At 28.7% G+C, this 24,332-nt stretch overlaps 8 protein-coding genes across 8 annotated transcripts; 5 read left to right on the top strand and 3 right to left on the bottom strand. All coding sequences in view use genetic code 12, as the record gives it.

Moving 5' to 3' along the window:
- Positions 1-1,060: 1,060 nt before the first annotated feature.
- On the top strand, positions 1,061-2,986 carry SDH12 (Sdh12p; the record flags this gene model as incomplete). Its single annotated transcript, XM_051761952.1, has 1 exon — positions 1,061-2,986. One exon carries the CDS (start codon positions 1,061-1,063, stop codon positions 2,984-2,986), a length of 1,926 nt encoding a protein of 641 aa, XP_051621107.1.
- A 3,680-nt stretch (positions 2,987-6,666) lies between these two features.
- Positions 6,667-9,417, top strand: KGF54_001568 (uncharacterized protein; the record flags this gene model as incomplete). Its single annotated transcript, XM_051761951.1, has 1 exon — positions 6,667-9,417. The coding sequence occupies one exon, from the start codon at positions 6,667-6,669 to the stop codon at positions 9,415-9,417; it is 2,751 nt and encodes a 916-aa protein (XP_051621106.1).
- A 1,496-nt stretch (positions 9,418-10,913) lies between these two features.
- KGF54_001567 (SDR family oxidoreductase) lies at positions 10,914-11,759 on the bottom strand (the record flags this gene model as incomplete). Its single annotated transcript, XM_051761950.1, has 1 exon — positions 10,914-11,759. One exon carries the CDS (start codon positions 11,757-11,759, stop codon positions 10,914-10,916), a length of 846 nt encoding a protein of 281 aa, XP_051621105.1.
- Positions 11,760-13,788: 2,029 nt separating this feature from the next.
- Positions 13,789-16,098, bottom strand: KGF54_001566 (uncharacterized protein; the record flags this gene model as incomplete). Its single annotated transcript, XM_051761949.1, has 1 exon — positions 13,789-16,098. The coding sequence occupies one exon, from the start codon at positions 16,096-16,098 to the stop codon at positions 13,789-13,791; it is 2,310 nt and encodes a 769-aa protein (XP_051621104.1).
- Positions 16,099-16,625: 527 nt separating this feature from the next.
- On the top strand, positions 16,626-17,688 carry KGF54_001565 (SOU2; the record flags this gene model as incomplete). Its single annotated transcript, XM_051761948.1, has 2 exons — positions 16,626-16,677; positions 17,069-17,688. The coding sequence occupies 2 exons, from the start codon at positions 16,626-16,628 to the stop codon at positions 17,686-17,688; spliced, it is 672 nt and encodes a 223-aa protein (XP_051621103.1).
- A 2,420-nt stretch (positions 17,689-20,108) lies between these two features.
- KGF54_001564 (SDR family oxidoreductase) lies at positions 20,109-20,951 on the top strand (the record flags this gene model as incomplete). The annotated part of the gene is made up of 1 exon (XM_051761947.1): positions 20,109-20,951. The coding sequence occupies one exon, from the start codon at positions 20,109-20,111 to the stop codon at positions 20,949-20,951; it is 843 nt and encodes a 280-aa protein (XP_051621102.1).
- A 543-nt stretch (positions 20,952-21,494) lies between these two features.
- Positions 21,495-22,301, bottom strand: VMA8 (H(+)-transporting V1 sector ATPase subunit D; the record flags this gene model as incomplete). The annotated part of the gene is made up of 1 exon (XM_051761946.1): positions 21,495-22,301. The coding sequence occupies one exon, from the start codon at positions 22,299-22,301 to the stop codon at positions 21,495-21,497; it is 807 nt and encodes a 268-aa protein (XP_051621101.1).
- A 196-nt stretch (positions 22,302-22,497) lies between these two features.
- Positions 22,498-24,303, top strand: KGF54_001562 (mRNA splicing protein; the record flags this gene model as incomplete). Its single annotated transcript, XM_051761945.1, has 1 exon — positions 22,498-24,303. One exon carries the CDS (start codon positions 22,498-22,500, stop codon positions 24,301-24,303), a length of 1,806 nt encoding a protein of 601 aa, XP_051621100.1.
- Positions 24,304-24,332: the final 29 nt, after the last annotated feature.

Here is a 24,332-nt window from a genome sequence, read left to right as displayed (position 1 = left end):
TATTTTTGGCTATTCCAAAAGGTATGTTAGTATGAATATTTTTTGTTTGCTTGATTTTACACTTTATTAAGCCCGTTTGAGTTTATGTACTTTTTGTATGAAAATATATCTAATGTTTGAATTTTATACCATCACTACGTTTCTCAAATCAAGAACAGTATTTTTGTTGAAAGGATTCTACAACATTTCGAATCGTTCTCAAAAAAGCTTTTAGGACATTCTTTATCAAGTTCAACGTCTATCTACTCTCGTTTTAAGTGGTAATTTGTTCATAATAAAAAACATCTTAATTTTAACATTAAGCTACAAGCGGAATTAATGGTACGGAAATTGAATTAATAATTCGATAGCAGTTGGTAGTGCTAGGTCACAATTTTTAGTGATAAATGTAAACCCGGGGAAATAATTATATTGGTTCTTAATTAGGAAATTAGTGAGGCTTACTACTAATATAATAATTTTTCAACCTATTAAATTAATTCTTTTGGTAATACATAATAAACATATAGATTGATTCATGATCAGAATAGTTGAATTACTAGTAATTTGATCAGAATGTATAGTAAGCTCCAGTGTGTCTCTATTCTACTGTACTGTCTAACAAAACAATAATATGTTATTCATAAACTTACGTTTTCCTTCTCTTGTTTCCTTATAATAAGTTTAATTCTAGACATACATACATTAATAATTTCTCCAGATAAAAATAATATTTAATAAAATAAAAAAAAATAAAAAAAACTGTTAAGAGAATGAAAAAAAAAATTTAGAAACCAATTAAATTTCGTGAATCAAATACTAAAATTTACTTAAAAGTTAAACCATTACAACAACCATAAGAAGTATATCATTTAACAAACTTCGACTACCATTAACATCCAAATATCATCTACTCACTATTTATTCATTTAACTAAAAATTATATACTCTTTCAAAGGTCAAATTAACTCATTTAAGTTTTTTTTAAATTTTTTTTGTCAAAACATAAGATTTAAATTACCACATATTTAATTACATACACGTTTATCCAGCTTATTTATTCAAAAAAACCCAAAGAAAGATGTTGACTTCATTTCGTAATCAAATTAGATCAACAAAATTAGCCACCAGATCATTTTCAACATCAACCATAAGGTCACAAATTACTGGTTCAAATATTAAAGGTACAGATTTTGATGCTGCTAAATATATGAGTCAAAAATATCATGTTGTTGATCATGAATATGATTGTGTTGTCTTAGGAGCTGGTGGTGCAGGTTTAAGAGCTGCATTTGGTTTATCAAGTGAAGGTTTTAAAACTGCTTGTATTTCAAAATTATTTCCAACAAGATCTCATACAGTTGCTGCTCAAGGTGGCATTAATGCTGCATTGGGTAATATGCATAAAGATGATTGGCATTGGCATTTTTATGATACTGTTAAAGGTTCAGATTGGTTAGGTGATCAAGATGCTATTCATTATATGACAAAAGAAGCACCAGCTTCAATTTATGAATTAGAAAATTATGGTGTACCTTTTTCAAGAAATGAAGAAGGTAGAATTTATCAAAGAGCTTTTGGTGGTCAATCTAAAGAATATGGTAAAGGTGGTCAAGCTTATAGAACTTGTGCAGTTGCAGATAGAACTGGTCATGCTTTATTACATTCATTATATGGACAATCTTTAAGACATGATTGTCATTTCTTTATTGAATTTTTCGGTATGGATTTAATGATGCAAGATGGTGCATGTATTGGTATTATTGCATATAATGAAGAAGATGGTACTTTACATAGATTTTTTGCAAATAGAACTGTTATTGCTACTGGTGGTTATGGTAGAGCTTATTTCTCATGTACTTCAGCTCATACTTGTACTGGTGATGGTTATGCTATGGTTTCAAGAGCTGGTTTACCATTGGAAGATTTAGAATTTGTTCAATTCCATCCATCAGGTATTTATGGTTCAGGTTGTTTAATTACTGAAGGTGCAAGAGGTGAAGGTGGATTTTTAGTTAATTCAGAAGGTGAAAGATTTATGGAAAGATATGCACCATCAGCAAAAGATTTAGCTTCAAGAGATGTTGTTTCAAGGGCTATTACTATGGAAATTAATGAAGGTAGAGGTGTTGGACCAGAAAAAGATCATATGTATTTACAATTATCACATATTCCAGCTTCTGTATTAAAAGAAAGATTACCAGGTATTTCAGAAACTGCTCATATTTTTGCAGGTGTTGATGTTACAAAAGAACCAATTCCAATTTTACCAACTGTTCATTATAATATGGGTGGTATTCCAACAAATTGGCAAGGTGAAGTATTGAAGAAAAATGCTGAAGGTAAAGATGAAGTTGTTCCAGGTTTATTAGCTTGTGGTGAAGCTGCTTGTGCTTCAGTTCATGGTGCAAATAGATTAGGTGCTAATTCATTATTAGATTTAGTTGTATTTGGTAGAGCTGTTTCACATACTATTGCAGGTAATTTAAAACCTGGTGAACCAATAAAAGCACATCCAAAAGATATTGGATATGAATCAATAGCTAATTTAGATAAATTAAGAACTGCTAATGGTACAAAACCAACTGCTGATATAAGATTAGATATGCAAAAAACAATGCAAAAAGGTTGTGCAGTTTTCAGAACTCAAGAAACTTTAGATAAATGTGTTGAACATATAAATGCAGTTGATCAAGATTTTGAAAATGTTAAAACTACTGATCGTTCAATGATTTGGAATTCAGATTTAGTTGAAACTTTAGAATTACAAAATTTATTAACTTGTGCAACTCAAACTGCTGCTTCTGCTGCTGCAAGAACTGAAAGTAGAGGTGCTCATGCAAGAGATGATTATCCAGATAGAGATGATGTGAATTGGAGAAAACATACTTTGTCATATCAAGATGGTTTTGGAGCTCCAGTACGTTTAGATTATAGAGATGTTGTTAAACATACTTTAGATGATAATGATTGTAAACCAGTCCCACCAGCTAAACGTGTTTATTAGGGTCAAGAATAATATTTTATTTAAGCATTATGTAGATAAGTAAATAATTAATAAAAATTAAAAAAATAATGAAATAAAGTATTCAAAGTTTGTAGAATTTAATATTAATGGAATTCACTTTATTAAATGCTAACATGGTTCTATGAACCGGAGAATTTACTCAAGATTTTATATTGCAAAATACTTGAGCAGTAAAATCCCAATAATCATAAGACAAAATACTCCACTATATAACATGAAGTAGTTCCAAATATCGGTTACATAAAGTATTACTAATTTTAGGGACTATCGGTATACTGATTAAATTTAAGTTGTTGTGCATGTTTATTATAACTCACTAATTTTTAACTAATTAAACTATAGAACAGCAATCTTATAAAAGTTAAGAATAGAAATATATAGAACACATCTAATGTTTTACACAATTTATATTTGAAACAATACTTTATTTCCGAAACGACTATATAAACTCAATTGATTCTCTTGAATTTTTACTTTTTGTCTTTTTCTTGATCCTCAATATTTGGACCTACCAATAAAGTTAACTATTTCTGACATCATAGTTTAAAAGCTAAATTCAATTGCTATCACAAAGAATAATATAATAAAAGTTTAAATAAATCACATTCAAGATAAATTCGTTCAGTTCAATTGTTTTATCAAAACAAACAAATCATTTCATAAATAAACGAATCTTATCAACTACCAGTTCATTCAATCAATTACATAAAACATTTAACTTCAATTATTATCAATTTATAAATAAAACCCCTAATTGCCCCAGATTTCTCAACCAAAAAAGATATTTTTCAAGTGACACAAAAATGAGTTCCGATAAAATTATTTCATATTGTAATCCAGAATTAGGTCCATTACCAACTAAATATACACCACCAAATAAGAATATACTTGATTTATTTTCATTAAAAGGTAAAGTAGCATCAGTGACGGGAAGTTCCGGTGGAATAGGATGGGAGGTAGCTAAAGGATAGAAGAAATAATATATAAGGAGGATGAAATCCCCTTGAATATGAATTCTTCATAAATAGATATCACATATATATAACCTTCTAATATTAATCATCTAAGGTCATATTTTTAATAGTTGGTCAGTTGGAGAAAACATACTTTATTATCAAGATGGTTTTGCAGTACGTTTAGATTATAGAGATGTTGTTAAACATACTTTAGATGATAATGATTGTAAACCAGTCCCACCAGCTAAACGTGTTTGTTGAACAAGAGAAAATCCAATCTGTCATTTTTAGAGAAATGCAAAACCTATTTCATTATATATAGATTATTATAAAATTGAATAATAAGATACTACAAACTGTAATGTAAAATCTTGTAGCTCATTTATTTTTGAAGAAGGAAAGACCTACGAATGAATTTGGAACCAAAAGTATCTTCAGCTTGATTTTGAACATTTGATGGAGTAACTAAACCATATGTAGAAATTTCTCCACGATCCACATGCTTTAGCATTTGTAAACTAATTTTATCAAAAATGCTACAGTCTATATCTTAAAGCCATAGGTTAGATCGGTGAGAATTCATTAGGCATGGTGATTTATTAGACAGATGATTGAAGTTCATAATCCTCTAGACTATTCAAAGCACTAAACTGGATATCAATAACATGGAGTATAGGAAAATGCTTAGCTTTCGGCCACACCATCATGATACTATTCAAAGATGTTAATGAAAACTTGACCAAATCTTTTGGTCCTCCCCAGTTTTCGTAACCAAACCATTTGCTTGTCTATCTTCCTAAACGTAGCTGCAAATTTATTTTATTTGATCGAGCAATTTAAATTGCAAATATTTCATCATTTGCTATATACAAACTAATATTGCTTATAGTCTATATATGATTCTTTTTTTCTTAATTTTGCAGCTCTTGGTTTTGTGTAAGTTTTAAGAATTTGAAATTATTTTTTTTCAAAAATTTATATCGGGTTATGCCATTCAAACATTTGGAGAGATATTGTGGAGGGTGGTCGGGGCAATTTTGCTGTTTCAAATAGAGCAGCTGCTACTACAACTGAACCATGGTTCAGTAATAAAAATTCTCCAAGTGGCTTCATAGATCAAATTATACCATGCCCGTCTCAGTTTTCAACAAATGCGATAGCAGTTCAACAACAAAAAGAATACAATGTACAATCAGCTTTATTAAATTCATACTTCACATTATTATTAGATTCCCCTGGGCTTGTACACAATGCGGGCAAAATAAGTTTGTTTAAATTTCAAGGCGATCAAACCATTTTGGAGAGTCGGTTATGGTCGATCAAAGAATTAACTGGATCACATAATTCCTCAAATAGTCACTTACTTTAATCGGGTACTATAAAATGGTCATTTAGAAAATGGTCCGTCCATGAAATCTGATTTCCAAATGTATCAGAAATGTAAGGCATTTTTTTATTCACTTTTGCCATCATATACTTCTTGAATGCAAATAAAAACGATATGTCAAGTAAACTCAATATCCAAGGCACAGCATAGATTGAAAGATTCTGGTAATTTTGACTACCTTGTAATGGAAAATAATTTAATAAATCATGTATGGAATTTAGATCTTAAAGTCAACAAGATTCAATAAAGATTATAGATCAATTCGATAAATAAGGAGAAAACAAATAGTTCATTAAATGTTATCAATTGTCATCTAAACTTAAGAAAGACAAAAAACAAAGTCAAGACTTAATTTAGCAATTCATTTAGGTTATGTTTCAACATTTTACAATTTAACCCTAAATCATTTAAAATGAGAGCAAAATAAGTCTGAATTAGAACCGTTACGATAGTGCTTTAATGAATATTCAAGTGACTCATGGTTCGTGTGTTTAAAAATTAGATTCATGAGGTAAATTAAATCAGCTATTTGGCTGTTACATTGAAATTAGATTCTTCAGTTACAAATTCACCTTCGATTGTGGTAGAACAAGTAATATTAAAATTTTCAATAAATAAAACAAATTTTGTTATAACAGGTGCTTATAGATTATAAATGTTTTCATTGAAAATGGCAAAATTTGAATTGAGAGTTAACTTTATGAGGTTTTAATGATTTTCATAATTACTTTGCAGACTAGAATATTTTAGATTTTGTTTTCACAAGGTTTTTACATATTTAAATAAAGCTTCAGAGAATTCAATTGCACCAATAGTTATATTAGCATCAAATAGAGGGTTAACCACTTGTTAAGGGATCAGATGATCCAACTTTTAAAGCACATCATGGATGTCCACCAGATTTAATTGATAGATTGTTAATAACTAGAACATTATCATATAATCAATCAAGAAGAAATTAAAATTATTATACAAAAGAGAGCTTAATTAGAAAATTCAGATCTTAGTGATGAAGCATTAAATAAATTAGCTGAAAATGGTTTCAAAACAAGTTTTATATACTCAGTGGTCCCGCAATTAAATCCAACAATGAAGAATCATCTTAGGTCGATTATGAATATACTTCCTCAATATTCAAGGAGAATGAATTCGATTAAGAGCATAATTATAGAGAGTTTATTTGAATGTTTGGTGCTTGGTAGCAATTTTTTGCAGGTGATACTAAAATTTTGCAACACATTTTTTGAAAATAATGTTTTACAACCAAATTATTCAATTAAATTCAAACCATCAATGTACTTCAACTTAAATTCCTTATGGTTATATTGAAAGGATTAACTGAAACCGAATTATCAAATTTACAAATAACAGCTAGAAACGTAGAAAAATGTCAACATGCTTCTACCTTACGTGAATTCGTTAAGGCTGATATTAGTGGTTTATCTGAATTAGCATATGATAAAAATGAAGAAACAAATGTATCTATAAACGTGTTAAGGGCTATACCTGGTTTGAGGGTGTTAGGTGATAAAAAAGCTGCCATTTGTATTAACAATAATGAAATCAAAATATCAAGAGACTTAAACTTATATTCTTTACAAGATTTTCATGGAAAAGTTAAAAAACCAAAATTGAATGATACTGAATATGATTCAAGCATTATGCAAGGTTTGATAAATAAATCAAAGAATGATGGTGGATTTTTGGATGGAAATCAATTTTCATCAAGAGTTGCAGCTGGTATATTAGAAATTGACGGGGCTCTCGTTCATTTTATAACTTTATATGCACCAAACACCACAAAAAGAATTAATTATGAGCATGCTCAAGAGTATTTTTATTCAGATTTATTAACTTTCTTAAAACATTTATCAATTAAAGAACTCTGGATGGTCGGAGATTTCAATCTCGTCCAATTCCAGAGTCATTGCATGATATTTAATTTTGGAATATGCAAAAAAGAACAAAAATCAATTGATATTTTAAATAGAATTAAAAATGAGTATGATTTAGTTGATTTGATCAATTGTTTGGCACCTGATGCTACTATTATAACTAATCACAATGCAGCTAATTGTAGAAGAATAGATGGTATATTACTTCCTTATTCAAGAGTTGGTTCTGTTGCTAAATTAGAGGTGATTAGAGCTCCCTATTTTGGATCTCATTTATCAATTATCACATATTTGGTTAGTGAAGGTGTGGATTTTACAGATGAAGAGTTACATCTATTGCAAGATATAAATTCAACAACCGTCAACAATACAGTAATTATGGATTGCAGCTGTGCTTGTCGTAATTTTTTTGGTACTTTAATTGGTAAACTACCCTCAGACATTAGGGGTGTAATTGAATATAATTTGGAAATTCCTCAAGAAGTGTTAAATGCACCTGTTAAAGCTGATGGATTTGGTTATCTGTTCAAACTTGGAAGGCCTTATGCATATTGGGACTTTGAAATTAAAAATACACAGGTGGATCAAAGCAATAAAATAGTTGAAATATCAAATGAAGTTCAAGGTGTTAAAGATAATGAAGAAGAAGAAGAAGAAGAAGAAGAAGAAGAAGAAGAGGAAGAAGAAGAAGAAGAAGAGGAAGAAGAAGAAGTTGATTTTGCAATTGAAGGAGATGCTATTATAGCAGAAACTGGAGAAGCTGTTAAAAAATATAGAATATACAAATTGTTGGGACCAGATTTAATAAAAGTTAGAGATTTACTTAGACCGAAATTTTCAATCACAAGTGAACTAAATATAGCAATGCATTGTGGGGTTTTAATGACAGATGTATTTTCGACAATTGAGACTGTTCTCCTGGGATCATATACTTCTCCTAAAAATGCCTATAACTTATTTGTTCATCATAAACTCAATAAATATATACCAGATGGCTTGAAAATATTTGGTCAAGTTGAATATGAATTATTTGATGATGGTTGTGCTCAATTTAATGATCCTGTATTGGAAATCAATGGTAATGAGTTAAGATTCTATTATACAGATGATAGTTTCATCATAGTATTATTAGATGAAATGTTAGTTTCAATGAGAAAGGCCATGAGAGGTGCTGGGATTAGAAAATATAAAGGGTTTCTCAAAGAAAATGCTTTAAGTTATAAGGTCTATCGCACTATTAGGGGTCAAAAAGTTACTTTTATGCCGCTACAACATCTAATCCATGTATTAAACCTTCCCTTTAGAAGATCCAGTAATCAAATTATTAAAGGGATTAGAGGATTATACCCCTTATTAAAGAACGATTTTGAAGGGGAATATAAATCAAGTTTTAAAGAATTTTGTAACTCAATCATTATGAATTATGGTAATGAAATTATACCTATGGAAGAGTTGGTCAGATTTACTTATTCACAAGAAACATTAGTTTACAAGGGGATATCTAGAAATTCTGATGATGAAATTTGTTTAAGTGATATATTTTTTTTCGTTCATAAAGATTCGATTCCGCTTGGTACGAACAATAGGAAGCAAATATTAAAAGATAGAATTTGTGGTTCTGTTAAGGTATATATGAAAAATTATAATATCGACGCCAGCAATTTTGAAATGCCAACTTTACTTCCATTTGAAGGCTACTCAGGAAATCATTTGGTCTTTATTTCATTATCACAAGCTAAGCAATTAGCGAAAAAACTTAACATCATAAATGAAATACATCCAATATTAAATTCTAATTTATTATCATTGCCATTCATACAAAGTTTAACACAAAGATATGATTATAATCAAGATATAGATCATGTCAATATATCGATTGGAAAAGGTCCCTATAAATTAAAAGGATTTTATAACGCGAACGGAGTTTTGAGAAATCCTTCTAAGGGATTGATAGTTTTACAATCCTTACTAGCAACAGGTACTGAATATCTGAAGAGTATGATCAAACATTATGTTTTGAATTTTCCTTCTGAAAAAGTTGCTTGTATATTTGACACAAGAAAAATGGTCACTCTTGAAGTTGCTAGAGAACAAGCAGAATATTTCAGAATTCCACCCGATGCTGTATATCCTGGATTGGTTGATGAAGAAAAATTCAAAACCTATATTTAAAGTGGATCATTATTGCTTATAAAATTTATTTCATTAACATTTCAAGTTAGATCAAAATTAACTGATGTATAACTTGGTTTATAAATGTGTATTACTAGAAAATTATTAATATGAATTCACAATCATTCAGCAGTATCTCTATATTTATAGTTTGACATGCCTTGCTCTAGTTGCGAAGTCCTCTTTGTTTAGGTTGTTGTGGTGTCTGCTTATACATTTTCATTCAAAAATTTGTAAAATATGGTAGCAAAAAGAGCTATAAGGCATGAAACATGAACAAATGACTCAACCTAAAGCAAACTAATTGCAACTCGACTTTTCGAATTTCATTGAGGCACGCTATCATTTAGTTTTGTAGATTTCTATTTTTAACATAAGATAAAAAGCTTGTCCAATATAAACAGAATTAGCTAAAGAGAATTTGAACGGTGATACAGAATTTAAAATCGGTGCTGACATGATGAAAAAACCACAATATAACCGTAACAAATTTGAAAAGGGGTTTATTTGATCTATATCTATCCAATTGAATGTCAAGGTCGGTATAATAGGAAGATCAGGAAAGTTGTTACGTCGAAATTAAGTTACCTCTTTCAAATCTATCGTGGTTAATTGCCACATTCTAATATACTACTGAAGTCACTATCAATCATATAAAATTGACTCTAAATCAGTCTAGATTGTATGGAATTCATTAGAAACACCTTAAATCAGACAATTGAATAGCTGATGAACAAGATCACAGTATCTTATATGAGTCTTTTGGCATCAGATTACTCAATAAAGCCTTACAAATAACTCAGGAAATCTCAAAAACATTTCACAACTACCCGAAAAGATATCTGTCAAACAAACAAAACAGATTTTTAAAAATTTACTTAGAATTACATTTATAATCTGAATTTAATGTAATTACTGTATTAAAATTTAACGTTCAATAGTTGATTTGATGATGCTGCAAAATAATTACAGCCTAAAATGATGTCTCAGATTATGACATTGTTTGAAGACTTTGAAAACTCATCAATGGTTTTGGACTATTCCTTATTGCTGATGTCTATTTTTTGCTCAATCAATCAGTATTATTAAAGAGCATCTTCAAATTGATTCGTACCAGTCACCGGTCTAGCGCATGATGGATGTGGTTGAAGATTTTTTTGGACCTTCTAGATGAAAAGAAAGCTTTTCTTACAACTAAGCCATTCTCAGAAATACTTTATTAATAAATTTAATAATTAAAAAATATCTGATTTTATGTAAGTTTATGTAATTTATGAAACAGAACACAAAAACAATTTGTTACATCGAATTTAAAGTAGAAATTTTTATTCTACGAAATTTGAATACAATATATAACAAAAATTCATCCAATCTACTACTTTATGTCATTAGACGTCTAAAACATTCTATAACGTTTATCTATTCATCTATTTCACTACTTCAAAACTTACGAACAATTCAAAAAAAAAAGTAATTAAACAATTTTTGAAAAAAATTTAAATAGCTGTATATCCACCGTCCACTGGGATGTCTGCACCAGTAATGTAACTAGAAGCATCCGACGCGAGGAGTAGATATGCACCACAGAGCTCTTTGGGGTTCGCCTCCCTACCTAGTGGAGTTAACTGAACCCATATTTTTTGTAAATCTTTATCAGCAAATTCAGTCAAGTGGGTTGCAATATATCCTGGAGAAACGGAATTAACCCTAGCAAATGGAGCCCATTCAACAGCTAATGATTTAGTTAAATGTTTGACAGCTGCTTTTGCTGCATTGTAAGCAGCTTGAGCTTGAGGAACATTTACAATAGTACCTGACATTGAAGCAGTATTGATTAAAACTCCAAACCCTTGATCTCTAAAATGTGGTCCAATAGCATGAGCACAATAAAATACAGAATTTAAATCAGTATCTATAATCTTTTTCCATTTTGTTAAATCTGATTCATCAATTAATGGTCCAAAAGTCCATGGAATTCCTGCATTTGCGACAAAAATATCAATTTTACCAAAATCTTTTCTAATTTCTGCTACTACTCTTTTCACATCATCTGCATCACTGATATCTGCCTTATAAGCTTTTGCTTTAACTCCATATTTTTCTTCCAAGTACTTGGCTTTGTCTTGGGCTGGATGCAGATGGTACCATAGAGCTACATTAGATCCCGCTTGAGCGTATCCTTCCGCAATTTCGGCACCGATACCCGATGAAGATCCGGTAACTGATGCTACTTTTCCTTTTAATGAGAATAATTCCAATATCCCACCTGATGGAGGCGTATATTTCGTTGGTAATGGACCTAATTCCGGATTACAATATGATTTGATTTCCTCTGAACTCATTTTTGTTGTGGAAATGGATCTTGTTTGAAATATGCGGTAGTTTGTGTTCTTAAATGTACAATTGTGGTTTGATTTAGGAGATAATGAATTGTTTATCAATCTCCTAGTAGAAAGTACAGTTGAAAAAGTGAATAATTTATTTATTTTGAAAATTATAAAATGTTACAAATTTAATTATTTTGTGTTTCGCACTATTGTGATAAAGAATGATTTTTGATGTAATGGGTAAATTATTTTGAATAATTTATCAGTTGGTCTATCAATAATATATAATGGATAAAGATTCAAAAGTGGGATTAAATGATACTTATATACCCACAACAAATTTAATTCAGTATTGTTCATTCAAGGTATCAAAACCATTGTTCTACATTTTTCTAATCTATTGTAATATTTAAACTACTATAATTGCTGTTCATAAATTTAATGTATTAAAAAAGTTTAAGACTGAAAGAATAATATGCAAAGTTCCCTAATACTTTATTAACCGATAGTCCCTCACATTCGAACTTTTTGATTAAACTCTAGTACAAATCATGGTGGTACGGATCTCACGGTCATACTTTTTTTTAAACCGATTGAAAACTTATCAAACATAAATAATTCATCGGAGATTAAATCCAATCAGATATCCGAAATCTGAATTTTTTTTTTTTTTTTCTATTTATTAAGTCTTGCATATAATTTACTTAATAAATATACGAGCAATATATTCACTACATATAGTACACGAAATAATAAGTGTTTCATAAGTTATTAGGGAGGATCAAGCTCAATGAGAAAAACGTCAAAGAGAAAGATTCGTTTTGATATTATGGATAAGTTGGTGAGTTAGTGTTCTGGGGAGGAATCAATTTAACAGTATTATCTTTTAAGCAAAGGTGCTATTAATTCTTTTTACAATAAAAATATTACAGGTTAATTATGATCCATGAAATTCTTTCTTTAAAAACAGAATATATCATATTAAGAACAGTCTCGGTGTTAAATTTAAATATTTTTCAAATTACCAAACTTTAAATACAGTGAACCATGTTATAGGGATTTACATCATCCATTGGAGAAAAGAGATACTAAGATACTTGAATAGACTATGCAATAAAATTATCAGTCAAAATACCAAATGCAAGATTAATACCTTCTAAAATTAATGGGGTATTTGGTTTACTTAATTTAGAAAAACAAGTATAAGGTAGAGGAGCCAAACAAATATACAATGAGCTGAAAGTAATTGGTGAATTTTCATAATGAAAGTGTGAATACAGATTTTGGATCATGATTTTGAAACCTATCAATTTGCAAAATATATGAAAGATTAACCAGTAGGTTCAATAATGAATTTATTAATGTATAGTCAAGAAATGGAAATCAAACAATAGATATTTACAAGTTTTTAGAAACACATTTTGCAGATATACTGGATTTTGAACATAATTATTTTAAGTGATTAAAAATTTGAAAACATTGTAGTTAAAATGATTTAACCTTTATGGGACTGGTTACATATTGTTTCTTCGTAAACTATTTTACTCATTCCTCATGCTAAATCAACTCTCAATTCTCTAAATATTTTAATTCAAATTAGGACTATTTTCCAATGTCCAAGTTCTAGCAACGAACAAGGTGCTTTGAAAATTTTGAAATGTCGTTATTTGTTTAAAGTTTTTTAATAAACCCAGGAAGGAACAAGTTGGCTGAGCTGTTTTGGCGAATTTTTATATTGTTAGCTCAGGTTCAGAAAACAATTTTTAATAGTTGGAGCTAGATTGGTTAACACTAGCGATAAAAAATTGAAAAGTGAAACTTGAGAATGATAACTTTACATAACCTTTAAATTAGACATGGATCTCGTTATTTATTATAGTACATAATAGCTATATACAAACTCAGGTTTTGATGACAAAAGTTTAGCAACAGTTTCATGAGGTGAATTTTAACTTTTATATTCTGGTCAGAAGTTCTGCATCAATAATATTGGATTAATTACTACCTTCCTCCCATCATCTTCGTCATCATTTCCGCTAAGTTTCTATTTCTTTCTAGCCAATCTCGGTGAACGTCTTACTTCACCATTTGTAGCTTCAACTAATGTAGATTTTTTAACTTTTTTAGTAGCGCCTTCTTCATCACCATTATCGTCATCATTACTTTCTCCTTCATCTTCATCATCTTCATATCTAGCACGTTTCCCAGTAACCAGATTTTTTCTAGCCAATCTCGGTGAACGTCTTACTTCACCATTTGTAGCTTCAACTAATAGGGATTTTTCAACTTCCATCGGATTTTGTCTTGCATTTGCTAGTGTATTGTAAAGTATGTACATAACTTCCAAAGAATTGAGATCTTCAAATTTTTCAGCCTTAGATTTTATATCTTTTAATGTAATTTCACTTTTTACTGAATTTAAAAAATTTTTTTTCACCTTGTCAATCTGGATAGTTGAAAAATTCTTTTTCTTAAGATCACTTTTAATCTGATATGAATAGCTCCTAACTCCTGGAGCATTCCTTCCTTCAAGTTCATTGTTTACCAATTCCTTCATTGCTTCATCAATTGAACCACTTCTATTGAACATATGGAATAGAATAAGTTCTTTTTCATAATAAGTATAAAAATCACCAGAAACTGAATTCTTGTTTAACTTGATGAAGTATATGTACATGACTTCCAAAGAATTGAGATCTTCAAATTTTTCAGCCTTAGATTTTATATCTTCTAATGTAATTTCACTTTTTACTGAATTTACAAATTCTTTTTCTACCTTGTTAATTTGATCAGTTGAAAATTCTTTATTTTGAAGATCACGTTTCATTTTAAATAAAACACCTCTAACTCCCTCAAATTTCCTTCCTTCTAATTGAGTTTTAAGTAATTTTTTTATTGATTCTTCAATTAAATCACTTTCTTTTAATATATGAAACAAAATAATTTCTTTTTCATCGTTAGTGTAGTTGGCATAAGAAACAGATATCTTTTTTAACTTGGTGAAGTATATGTACAATATGTCTATTGTTTTTAAACCTTGCAAATTTTTTTTAATTTTTCTTGCATCTTGTAAAATTGTTTCATCTGTTGCATCTTTAAACCTTTCTTGAACCATATCAATTTGACTTTTGCTATAGGATTTTTTTTTTAATTTACGAATTGTTTGATTACAAATTCTGGAATATTGAGCTTTGGTTCTAAAATTAAAACTGGTTGTACTTAAGCTTTCAACTAAATTTGCTAATGCTTTTGACTTCAATGAATGATAGACCAAAAGCTCATTTTCTTCATTAGTTAATGGATGGAAAAAAAATGGTTTACTTTTAACTTTGCTGAAATATAGATAAATGATTTCAAGTGTGTCCAAACTTTTAAAATATTTCGAATTATACCTAACATCTGATAACAAATTATCATCATCATCAATATTTGCAAAATTATCCTTGACCATTTGAATTTGACGATTTGTGTAAACACTTTCTCTATATTTTCTTCTTAAACGATTGTACTTTAATTTTAGTGACTTAATACTTCTTTTGTTGAAAAAGTTTGTTTGAAGTACATTTAAAGCTTCTGCTAATGATCCATTTCTTTTCAACGTATGAAACAATATTAATTCACAATCCCGATCAGTGTAACTATTGCTTGAATTTGAATCTTGAAACTGGTTAAAATATACAAAAATCACATCTATCACATTCAAATCTTGAAAATGTTCTATATTAGATTCAATAATTTGCATTAAATTTCCGTTTTCTGCATCTCTGAGCCTTGATTTGACATTATTAATTTGTTGGATTGTATAACTATTACATTGTAATTTATTTAATAATTCCTTAATATATTCTTCTGCATAGGCCAAATCCCAACCCAATGCATTTCCCTGTTGTTGGATGAATTCAAATGTATGTTGAAAAGATGTATTGGGTTCTAAATAAGCATTTAATAAATTTGCTTTTTCTTGATTTCCAATACTTGATTTAACTCCGAACCTAAAATATATAAATATTAAATCAAAAGCTGTCAAATTTTTAGTGCTACCAAAGACACCTATGATATTTTCCACAACTTCTAACAAATTTTCATTACTTGAGCCTTCAAATATCTGATTTGCAGTATAAAGATTATTTTCAGAATATGTTTTAGATTCCAACTCTGATAGCATTTCCAAAAAAATTTCATTTACCTCGTCCATACACCATTTTTTGTTTGTTGTAAAATTGGAATCTAAAAATTCATAGGCATCCACAAAATTTCCATCAAATTGTAAATACGAATAGAGTATCCTATTCAACTCTATGGTAGTAAACTTTAACTGAGGATCATAAAAGTTGTGATCTTCTTCAACATTCATTTTTTAATGAGATTAACAAAACACAGCTATATTGATTAAGTGATTACAATTAATTGAGTTGGTTGTAAAAATTTGGTTGTAAAAATTTGGTTGTAAAAATTTGGTTGTAAAAATTTGGTTGTAAAATTAATATAAAACTGTTTCAAATTGGTTTTTTTATTTTTTTAAAATAAAAAAATTATATAAACTAAAAGTCATTTAAAAATTAGAATATTAATACTAATAATTACCTTTGAACTACATAATTTAAAAGATCATTCTTACCTTGAACTATTCAAGGTATGTTAATGAATCTATATAACGGCTTAAACCGTGAACAGTCCAACAATCACAAGTCGAAGCTTATGTCTACCATGTATAGTTTGATCACTACTAAGTTACTATTGTTGTAGTATTATCGTGTATTATTCAAGTTAATTTTGTATCGAAACATACCACAAAATTCTGACATAAACAAACGAAATCAAGATCACAACTATAGTCTAAGCTTCCAGTAGATGATTAAAATTAAGTCAACAATTATTTAAATGACTTTCATTAATGTGCTTGCTATCATTGATCAATTAATGACTCAGTCAGGTTTGTTTTCTCTTGTCAGAATCAGTAAATTTAAATTTTCTCACTTGATCTAATGGAAATTGAGCCTACTATACAATAATTTTTGTATCGCAAATTTAAAAAAATCTCTATAGATTAAAGGTGCCTCTAGATGAATATGTAAAAGTTCTGTTCGGAATTGATTTTAATCGACTTAACGAGAAGTACAGATCCCACTGATCTGAAAACAAAATGTACAAATTAAAAAAGTTATTATTTATGGAGCTTACTTTCATGTCAACTTATATATCCGAGTTAACCTTGTCCTACATCATGCCTGATCTGTTTGGACACTTATGAATTCAAACTTACGTAAATCCATTCCAAGCTGATGTTGCAATCTGGTTTCACAGCCATCCCGCCCATGATAAAGCGGAATATTTATCAAAAACATATGGAGTTAGAGCAAAAGCTTATAAGGCAGACATTAGTGATGCAGATGATGTTAAAAGAGTAGTAGCAGAAATTAGAAAAGATTTTGGAAAAATTGATATTTTTGTTGCAAATGCAGGAATTCCATGGACTTTTGGACCATTAATTGATGAACCAGATTTAACAAAATGGAAAAAAATTATAGATACTGACTTAAATTCTGTTTTTTATTGTGCTCATGCTATTGGTCCACATTTTAGAGATCAAGGGTTTGGAGTATTAATTAATACTGCTTCAATGTCAGGTACTATTGTAAATGTTCCTCAAGCTCAAGCCGCTTATAATGCTGCAAAAGCTGCTGTCAAACATTTAACTAAATCATTAGCCGTTGAATGGGCTCCGTTTGCTAGGGTTAACAGCGTTTCGCCTGGCTATATTGCAACCCACTTGACTGAATTTGCTGATAAAGATTTACAAAAAATATGGGTTCAGTTAACACCACTAGGTAGGGAGGCGAACCCTAGGGAACTTGTGGGGAGCTACGTTTATCTCGCGTCAGATGCAGCTTCTTATACTACAGCAGCAGATATTGCAGTAGATGGTGGATATACAGCTATTTAAAATTTTTTCAGAAATTTATTACTTACTTTTATTTTGAACTGTTCGTAAGTTTTGATATAAGGAAATAGATGAATAGATAAACATTATAGAAGGTTTTAGATGTCTTAAGACAGGTACTGGTAGATTAGATGAATTCGTTATATTTTTTATTAAAATTTCGTAGGATAAAGATTTTTACTTTAAACATTATGTAACAAATTGTTTTTGTGTTCTGTTTCAGAAATTACATAAACTTACATAGAATCAGATACTTTTTTTTTTTTTTACTTTTTAATTGTTAAATTCATACATAAAGTACTTTTGAAAAAAGAATGGCTTATTTGTGAAATAGACACAGGATGATTTTCATTTAAAGGGTTTAAAGTAGTTTACTGACCTTTCATACTTGGTGATATCCATAAAATATGTTTCAAATTTCGCAGATAATTCGCAATTCGGTTTTGGAAGAAAAATCAGTACAACGCTAGCTCCACTCCGCATTATGGTCGTCTCACATAAAATTCAAATTAAAGTGAAGTCTTCAAATGATACTCATCAACGATATAAACCATTGAAGTTATTTACCCTCATGCAACATACCTTTGAATGAGTTTTTGGAAAATGAACTTTAGTTGATGATCTAACTGGAAAATTTGTTTTGAAAAAGTGTCAAATGTGTTTTGCACATTACTCTGCACACACAATGAATTGGTTTTTGAAACTAGTCGAATAGATGAAAGAAATGGCTGATTTTCTTATAGATAGAATAAATTTCAAGTTTTAATTTTGGTCGTTTTAAATCATACAAATTACATACTATCACTCCAACTTTTCCGTGAAAAACTTCTTTACGTGTCAAATTGGCTTTTTAATAATTTACTTAAACATGAATTTGAGCAAAATCTGCTATATTTGCATGGAATTAGGATGTTTTAAAATTTGGCAAAATTGCTGCAAATGGACCAATTTTTACTTTTTTCTCGACTCACCCCTGGAAAAATTTGTAGTTTGTAGATTTTTCAGCGAAACAAAAAAATGCAACGAGCTGTCGAGCCGAAATTACTTATCTAAATTGTTAAAAAGCAAGAATTTACACTCAATCTAATTATTTTTGCTTTGAAGAATTACCTAAGGAGTTATTGCAAATTATCAATTTTTGAAAAACTCGATCTTGCGGCTTGAGGATCATCGTTTCAATTATTTGAAAGTACTCACAAAATGCCTTTTGCTTTCACAGCTTGACTGAGGATTATGGTTGGATTAAATTCTAACTCTGATGTTGTCAAAATTTGCAAACTAGTATTTTAAAGCTCAAATTTCGAATGAAACGTAGGTCAAAAAGTTTAGGTATTTCTGGTAACCGCACGAAAAAAACCCTTAAATATGGTGGTACGGAGTTGAAATAGTATTTTCAAATAGCTATATGTCTTGCAATATGAGTTTGAGTAGGAAGGTCTAATACTAATTAATGCTCAAAATCAGATTATGATAAAATTGATATAAAAATCAAGTAGTTTTGAGAAGTATTTGAATTCTGAACCTTTAGTTCTTCTAATTATTTTCAAGACCAGACGCTGCATATAAACGATTGCTAAAATTCAGTATTAGCTTTTAACTGAATTCTCTTTAATTAACAATCAATTTTAGTTGGAACAGAAAGTCTAATTAATACCTTTATATTTGTTCCTTGTATTTGCTGAATTGTCATGTTGCTAAGCAAAGTTATGGCTAAAATTATGCAAAGAGGTATATAAAATTTTTGTTCTGTCAAGTTTTTAGCATTGACTAATTAAATAGTGAAGTTGCTGTACAATACAATTTTTAGTCTATTCATGTTAATCTGTTAAAAAAATTTGATGAATAAATAGGTTGTTTAGTACTTTGTTAAAAGTTCTAATCCTAATATTTTTAAAAGTCGAAAGAAGACTTATAACAAGTGCAAAATTATTCAACTTTGGATAATGTGTAACATTGTCTCGGAATATTTCAATTACAATCCAATAAGTTCATAACTTTTAATCGAAAACCTCCCTCGTAAAATTCCTTTTATAGTTCCTCCATGATCCCCCAATCACTTTAAAACAAAAATATAATATTACACAAAACCGAAAACATTTTGCAATAATTATTAAATATATAGATTTTGTGTTTCATTTGCTATTTACAAGTAATTTTGACATTTACAAGAAATTAGTCCGAGAATTTTTATTAATTATGTATTATTATATCAATAAGTTGCTAAGTATAATATATAATTAAAGATGTTGAGAATTTTCAAAGTATAAATACTTTTAAAGATGATTTAACTATTTTTATTTTTTTCGAATTTTCAGGTTTTCCAAATTTTTCAGGTTTTCCAATTTTCAAGTTAAATATTTCAAAAAAATCCTTGTTTAGCAAGTAGTCAACTATAATCGCAGGTAGTCAACTATAATCCAGAGATGAGTGAAGAGATTAAATCATATTGTAATGAAGAATTAGGTCCATTACCAACAAAAACTCCAGAACTTCCAAAAAATGTAATGGATATGTTTTCATTAAAAGGTAAAGTAGCATCAGTTCTGGGAAGTTCTGCGGGCATCGGCTACGCGGTTGCGGAAGCATTTGCACAAGCAGGAGCAAACATCTGTCTCTGGTATAACAGTCATCCTGCAGATGATAAAGCGGAATACTTATCAAAAACATATGGAATAAAATCAAAAGCATATAAATGTAATATTAGTGATCCAGAAGATGTTGAAAAAGTTATCAAACAACAAGAAGAAGATTTTGGAACCATTGATGTTTTTGTTGCAAATGCTGGTGTTGCTTGGACTGAAGGACCAGAAATTAATGTTAAAGGTTATGATTCATGGAACAATATTATAAATACTGACTTAAATGGTGTTTATTATTGTGCTCATAACATTGGTCCAATTTTCAAGAAGAATGGTAAAGGTTCTTTTATCATAACATCATCAATGTCAGGATCAATTGTTAATATTCCTCAATTACAAGCTGCTTATAATGCAGCAAAAGCAGCCTGTACTCATTTGACTAAGTCATTAGCTGTAGAATGGGCTCCGTTCGCTAGGGTTAATAGCGTTTCGCCTGGCTATATTTCAACTGACATATCTGAGTTTGTTGAAAAGGCTATGAAAGCTAAATGGTGGCAGCTTACGCCCTTAGGTAGAGAAGCTGACCCTAGGGAACTTGTTGCTACCTATCTACTCCTTGCATCAGATGCATCTACTTATACTACAGGCGCCAATTTAGCGGTTGACGGTGGTTATACGATAGTTTAAAATTTGTAGAGTTGTTTTTTTAAATGAAATTTATAAATCCATTCTAACTTAGAGATTTTATAGAAACAGAATACAGGCTAGATTATTAATTTTGGCATGTTTTTAATTATAATTAGAGAGTACGTAGTTTTATGTGTAAAAGAATAAATTATAATTTGTTCATTCATTTGCAATTGAATTTGTAAAATAAAATCATAATTTATTTGATGATGAAACATGTCGATTTTGTGTCAGATTTTTGAAATATTTTTTGTATGTCAAGAATTATTGTATTAATTAAATAAGCTAAATTCCTCCTCAAGTTCCATATACTGTGGAAATCTGAGCTAAGTAACTGTAGGTATAGTGCAATCAAACAACTTTTTGATAACTCATTTAATTGATAAAAATTAGTAGATATGATGTTAGCGATTCTTCAAACTACATGTTCAATAGAAGAAACAACTAGAGCTCCAGAAAAAAGTCCACAAATCCAAATGATACAAGACTCTACAAGACTCATCATTCAAATTATATTATACATTTCACACTATTCAGATTATTTTAAAAAATGACATCATCTTCAGTTTCACCCAAAACATCACCACCTCTTTCTTTATCAGCTTGAATATTCAAACTATTTTCATTATCTCGTATACCACCAATATCAGTTTCACCTTCAGCAGCAGCTAAAGCTAATTTTTCTTCATTTTCAGCTTGAGAAGCAGCTTCTTGTTTAATTTCTTTAACCTTTTTTAATCTATAAAATTCTTCTCTATCTAATTCATCTAATTCTGAATTAATATAAGCTATAGTATTTTCAGTTCTTGGAATAATAACATGTTCAATTGAATTAACTCTTCTATTTGTTACTTTTATAACTTCATCTAATATAATAAAAGCAGTTTGTAATGAAGCTAATTCAACTAATGTTTCTACTGCTTTTGTATAAACTTGTTTTGCTTTTTGAACTTGTTGTCCACCTCTACCTAAACCAGTTAATTTAAAATCATTTATATTTTCATTTATTTTACTTTCAAATGTAGGTAAATAAACACCAGAAACATTTTCTTGTTTTGCTTGTACTTGAAATCTTGCATTTTGAACACTTTCTTGAACTTGATATGATATATTATCTCCTGTTGCATATGATACTTCAGCTAATGAAAAAGCTGCTGTTTGCATAACTCTACCCATTTTGGTTTTAGCATCATCTATTCTTTGAGTTATATCTCTAAATCTTTTTGTTAAAGCTTCTGATTTTCTTTTTAATAATGTATGTCCTTGTTGAGCTCCTTTCAATTTTGATTTCATTACTCCTAAAGTCATACGTGTTGGAAACACTTGTTCACGATTACCTGCACCGGACATTATATATGTATTTTGTTAAAAGTATATTGATTCAATTGGAATTTAGTGGTGGTTTCACTATTTGTAGACTAATTGTTGAAATTTAGTTTACAAAGTTGCGACTATCAGAAAAATAAATTATATGTAAATTAAAAAAATAAACAATTGCAACTATATTAGTTGCAAAAATAAATTAATAACTACAGATCAAAATGATATGATGTTTAATTTAGATGAGTTGATAAAAGATCAAGACATACTGTATGAAGAAACACTACAAAAAAACCCCGATGATGAATCAATTTGGAAAAATTATTATATAAATAAAATAAATGATTGTTTAAATTCAAAAATCTTTATATTATCAAGATCTATTAGGGAAATACCAAAACTGGAAGAATTATGGATACTATATTTGAATTTACTTATTGAGAACTATCAACAAATCAAACCAAAAGATATAATTAATGCTTTTGATAATTGTTTAACGTATCATCAAAAGTCCATTAAAATTAATTTACTAATTTTACAATTTTTAACAAATCATATAATTATTGATATTACTTGTATAAGAAAAAAATTCAATCAAGCTTTACAAAACTTACCAATAGAAACTCATGATCAAATTTGGGAATTATATTTAAAATTTGCAAATAAAGTAAAAGGTGCTACAGCATCACAAATATATATGAGATTTTCAAAATTTATAAATCCAAAAGTATTCAATGGAATGGAAATAGATTCAAATCCAAATTTAAATTTCACAATATTAGACCTAATAGAAAAATTAAAAGGATTTAACGATAAAACTAATGTAAAAAATTTATATCATGATTTAACAAGTTCACATACTGATTATTCAAATTTATCAAAATCTCAAGTTCAAATACTTTATGAATTTTTAGATTGGCTTATATCAAATAAACAAAAAGATGAAAAATATTTCACTACCAAAATAAAAAAATTAATTGAAAAATTTCCAGATCAATCTACAAATTTAAATTTAAAATTAATTGAATATTATAAATCAACAAATTCAAATTATCACAAGATTAAATCCATATTTGAAAATTCAATTATTCAATGTAAAACAATTCAAGATTTTAAGAATTTATATAATGAATATACAAAATCAGAAGAATTTGAAATTGAAAATTACTTATCAACAACTAAACCACCTGATCTTAGTTACCTAAAGATGCTTTTAAATCAATATGAAACACTATTAAACAATAGATCAATACTATTAAATGATTTAAAATTATCCATAGATCCAAACAACGTAGATTATTGGTTTCAAAGGTTTGATATCTATAAAGATGATTTAAATAATCAAATTAAAACCATAGCACAATCTATAAAATCCATTAATCCATTAAAGATTCCAAATTCATGTACTCACAGACTAAAAGATATTTGGATTAAATATAGTGATATTTATTCATCACAAAGTGATTACAAAACTGCTGATTTTATATTAAGTAAATCTGTTCAATCTCAATTTCCTAAAGTTGATGAATTAGCTGATTTATATATATATTGGTGTGAATTAAGATTATCTTCTAATCATTTTCAAGAAACTTCTTCTATTGAAATATTAAAAAATTTATTATTTAGTAATGAAGATCCAGATATAAATCAAATAAATATTAATGATTCATCAATTCCCATCCAACGAAGAATACAAAAACTGAAAAAAATATGGGAATTCTTTATTGATTTAATTGATTCATTTCTAGAAGTTAATAATTCAACTTATATGAACCTACTAAATGAAGTAATTGAAAAAATGATAATTTTAAAAATAGCAACTCCAAAAAATCTTATGGTTTATGCATCAATATTACAACAACATTATCAAATTGAAAAATCTTTACTGGTTTATGAAAAAGCTTTACAATTATTTAAAGATAAAGAAATTCAATTAGAGATTTGGAAAATTTATTTAACAAAATTAAATTATATTGATAATAAAGAAAGAATCAAAGATATTAAAGAAAGATATGTTTATTTTTTAAAATAAACTGGATAAAACTTTGTATATAAAATTTT

Source organism: Candida jiufengensis (assembly GCF_024610255.1).
Source record: "Candida jiufengensis strain CBS 10846 chromosome Unknown scaffold5, whole genome shotgun sequence".
In the NCBI taxonomy this organism is placed as follows: Eukaryota; Fungi; Ascomycota; class Pichiomycetes; order Serinales; family Debaryomycetaceae; genus Lodderomyces; species Lodderomyces jiufengensis.
Note: the sequence above shows the minus strand (reverse complement) of the source record. Positions and strands in the feature narration are given on the sequence as shown.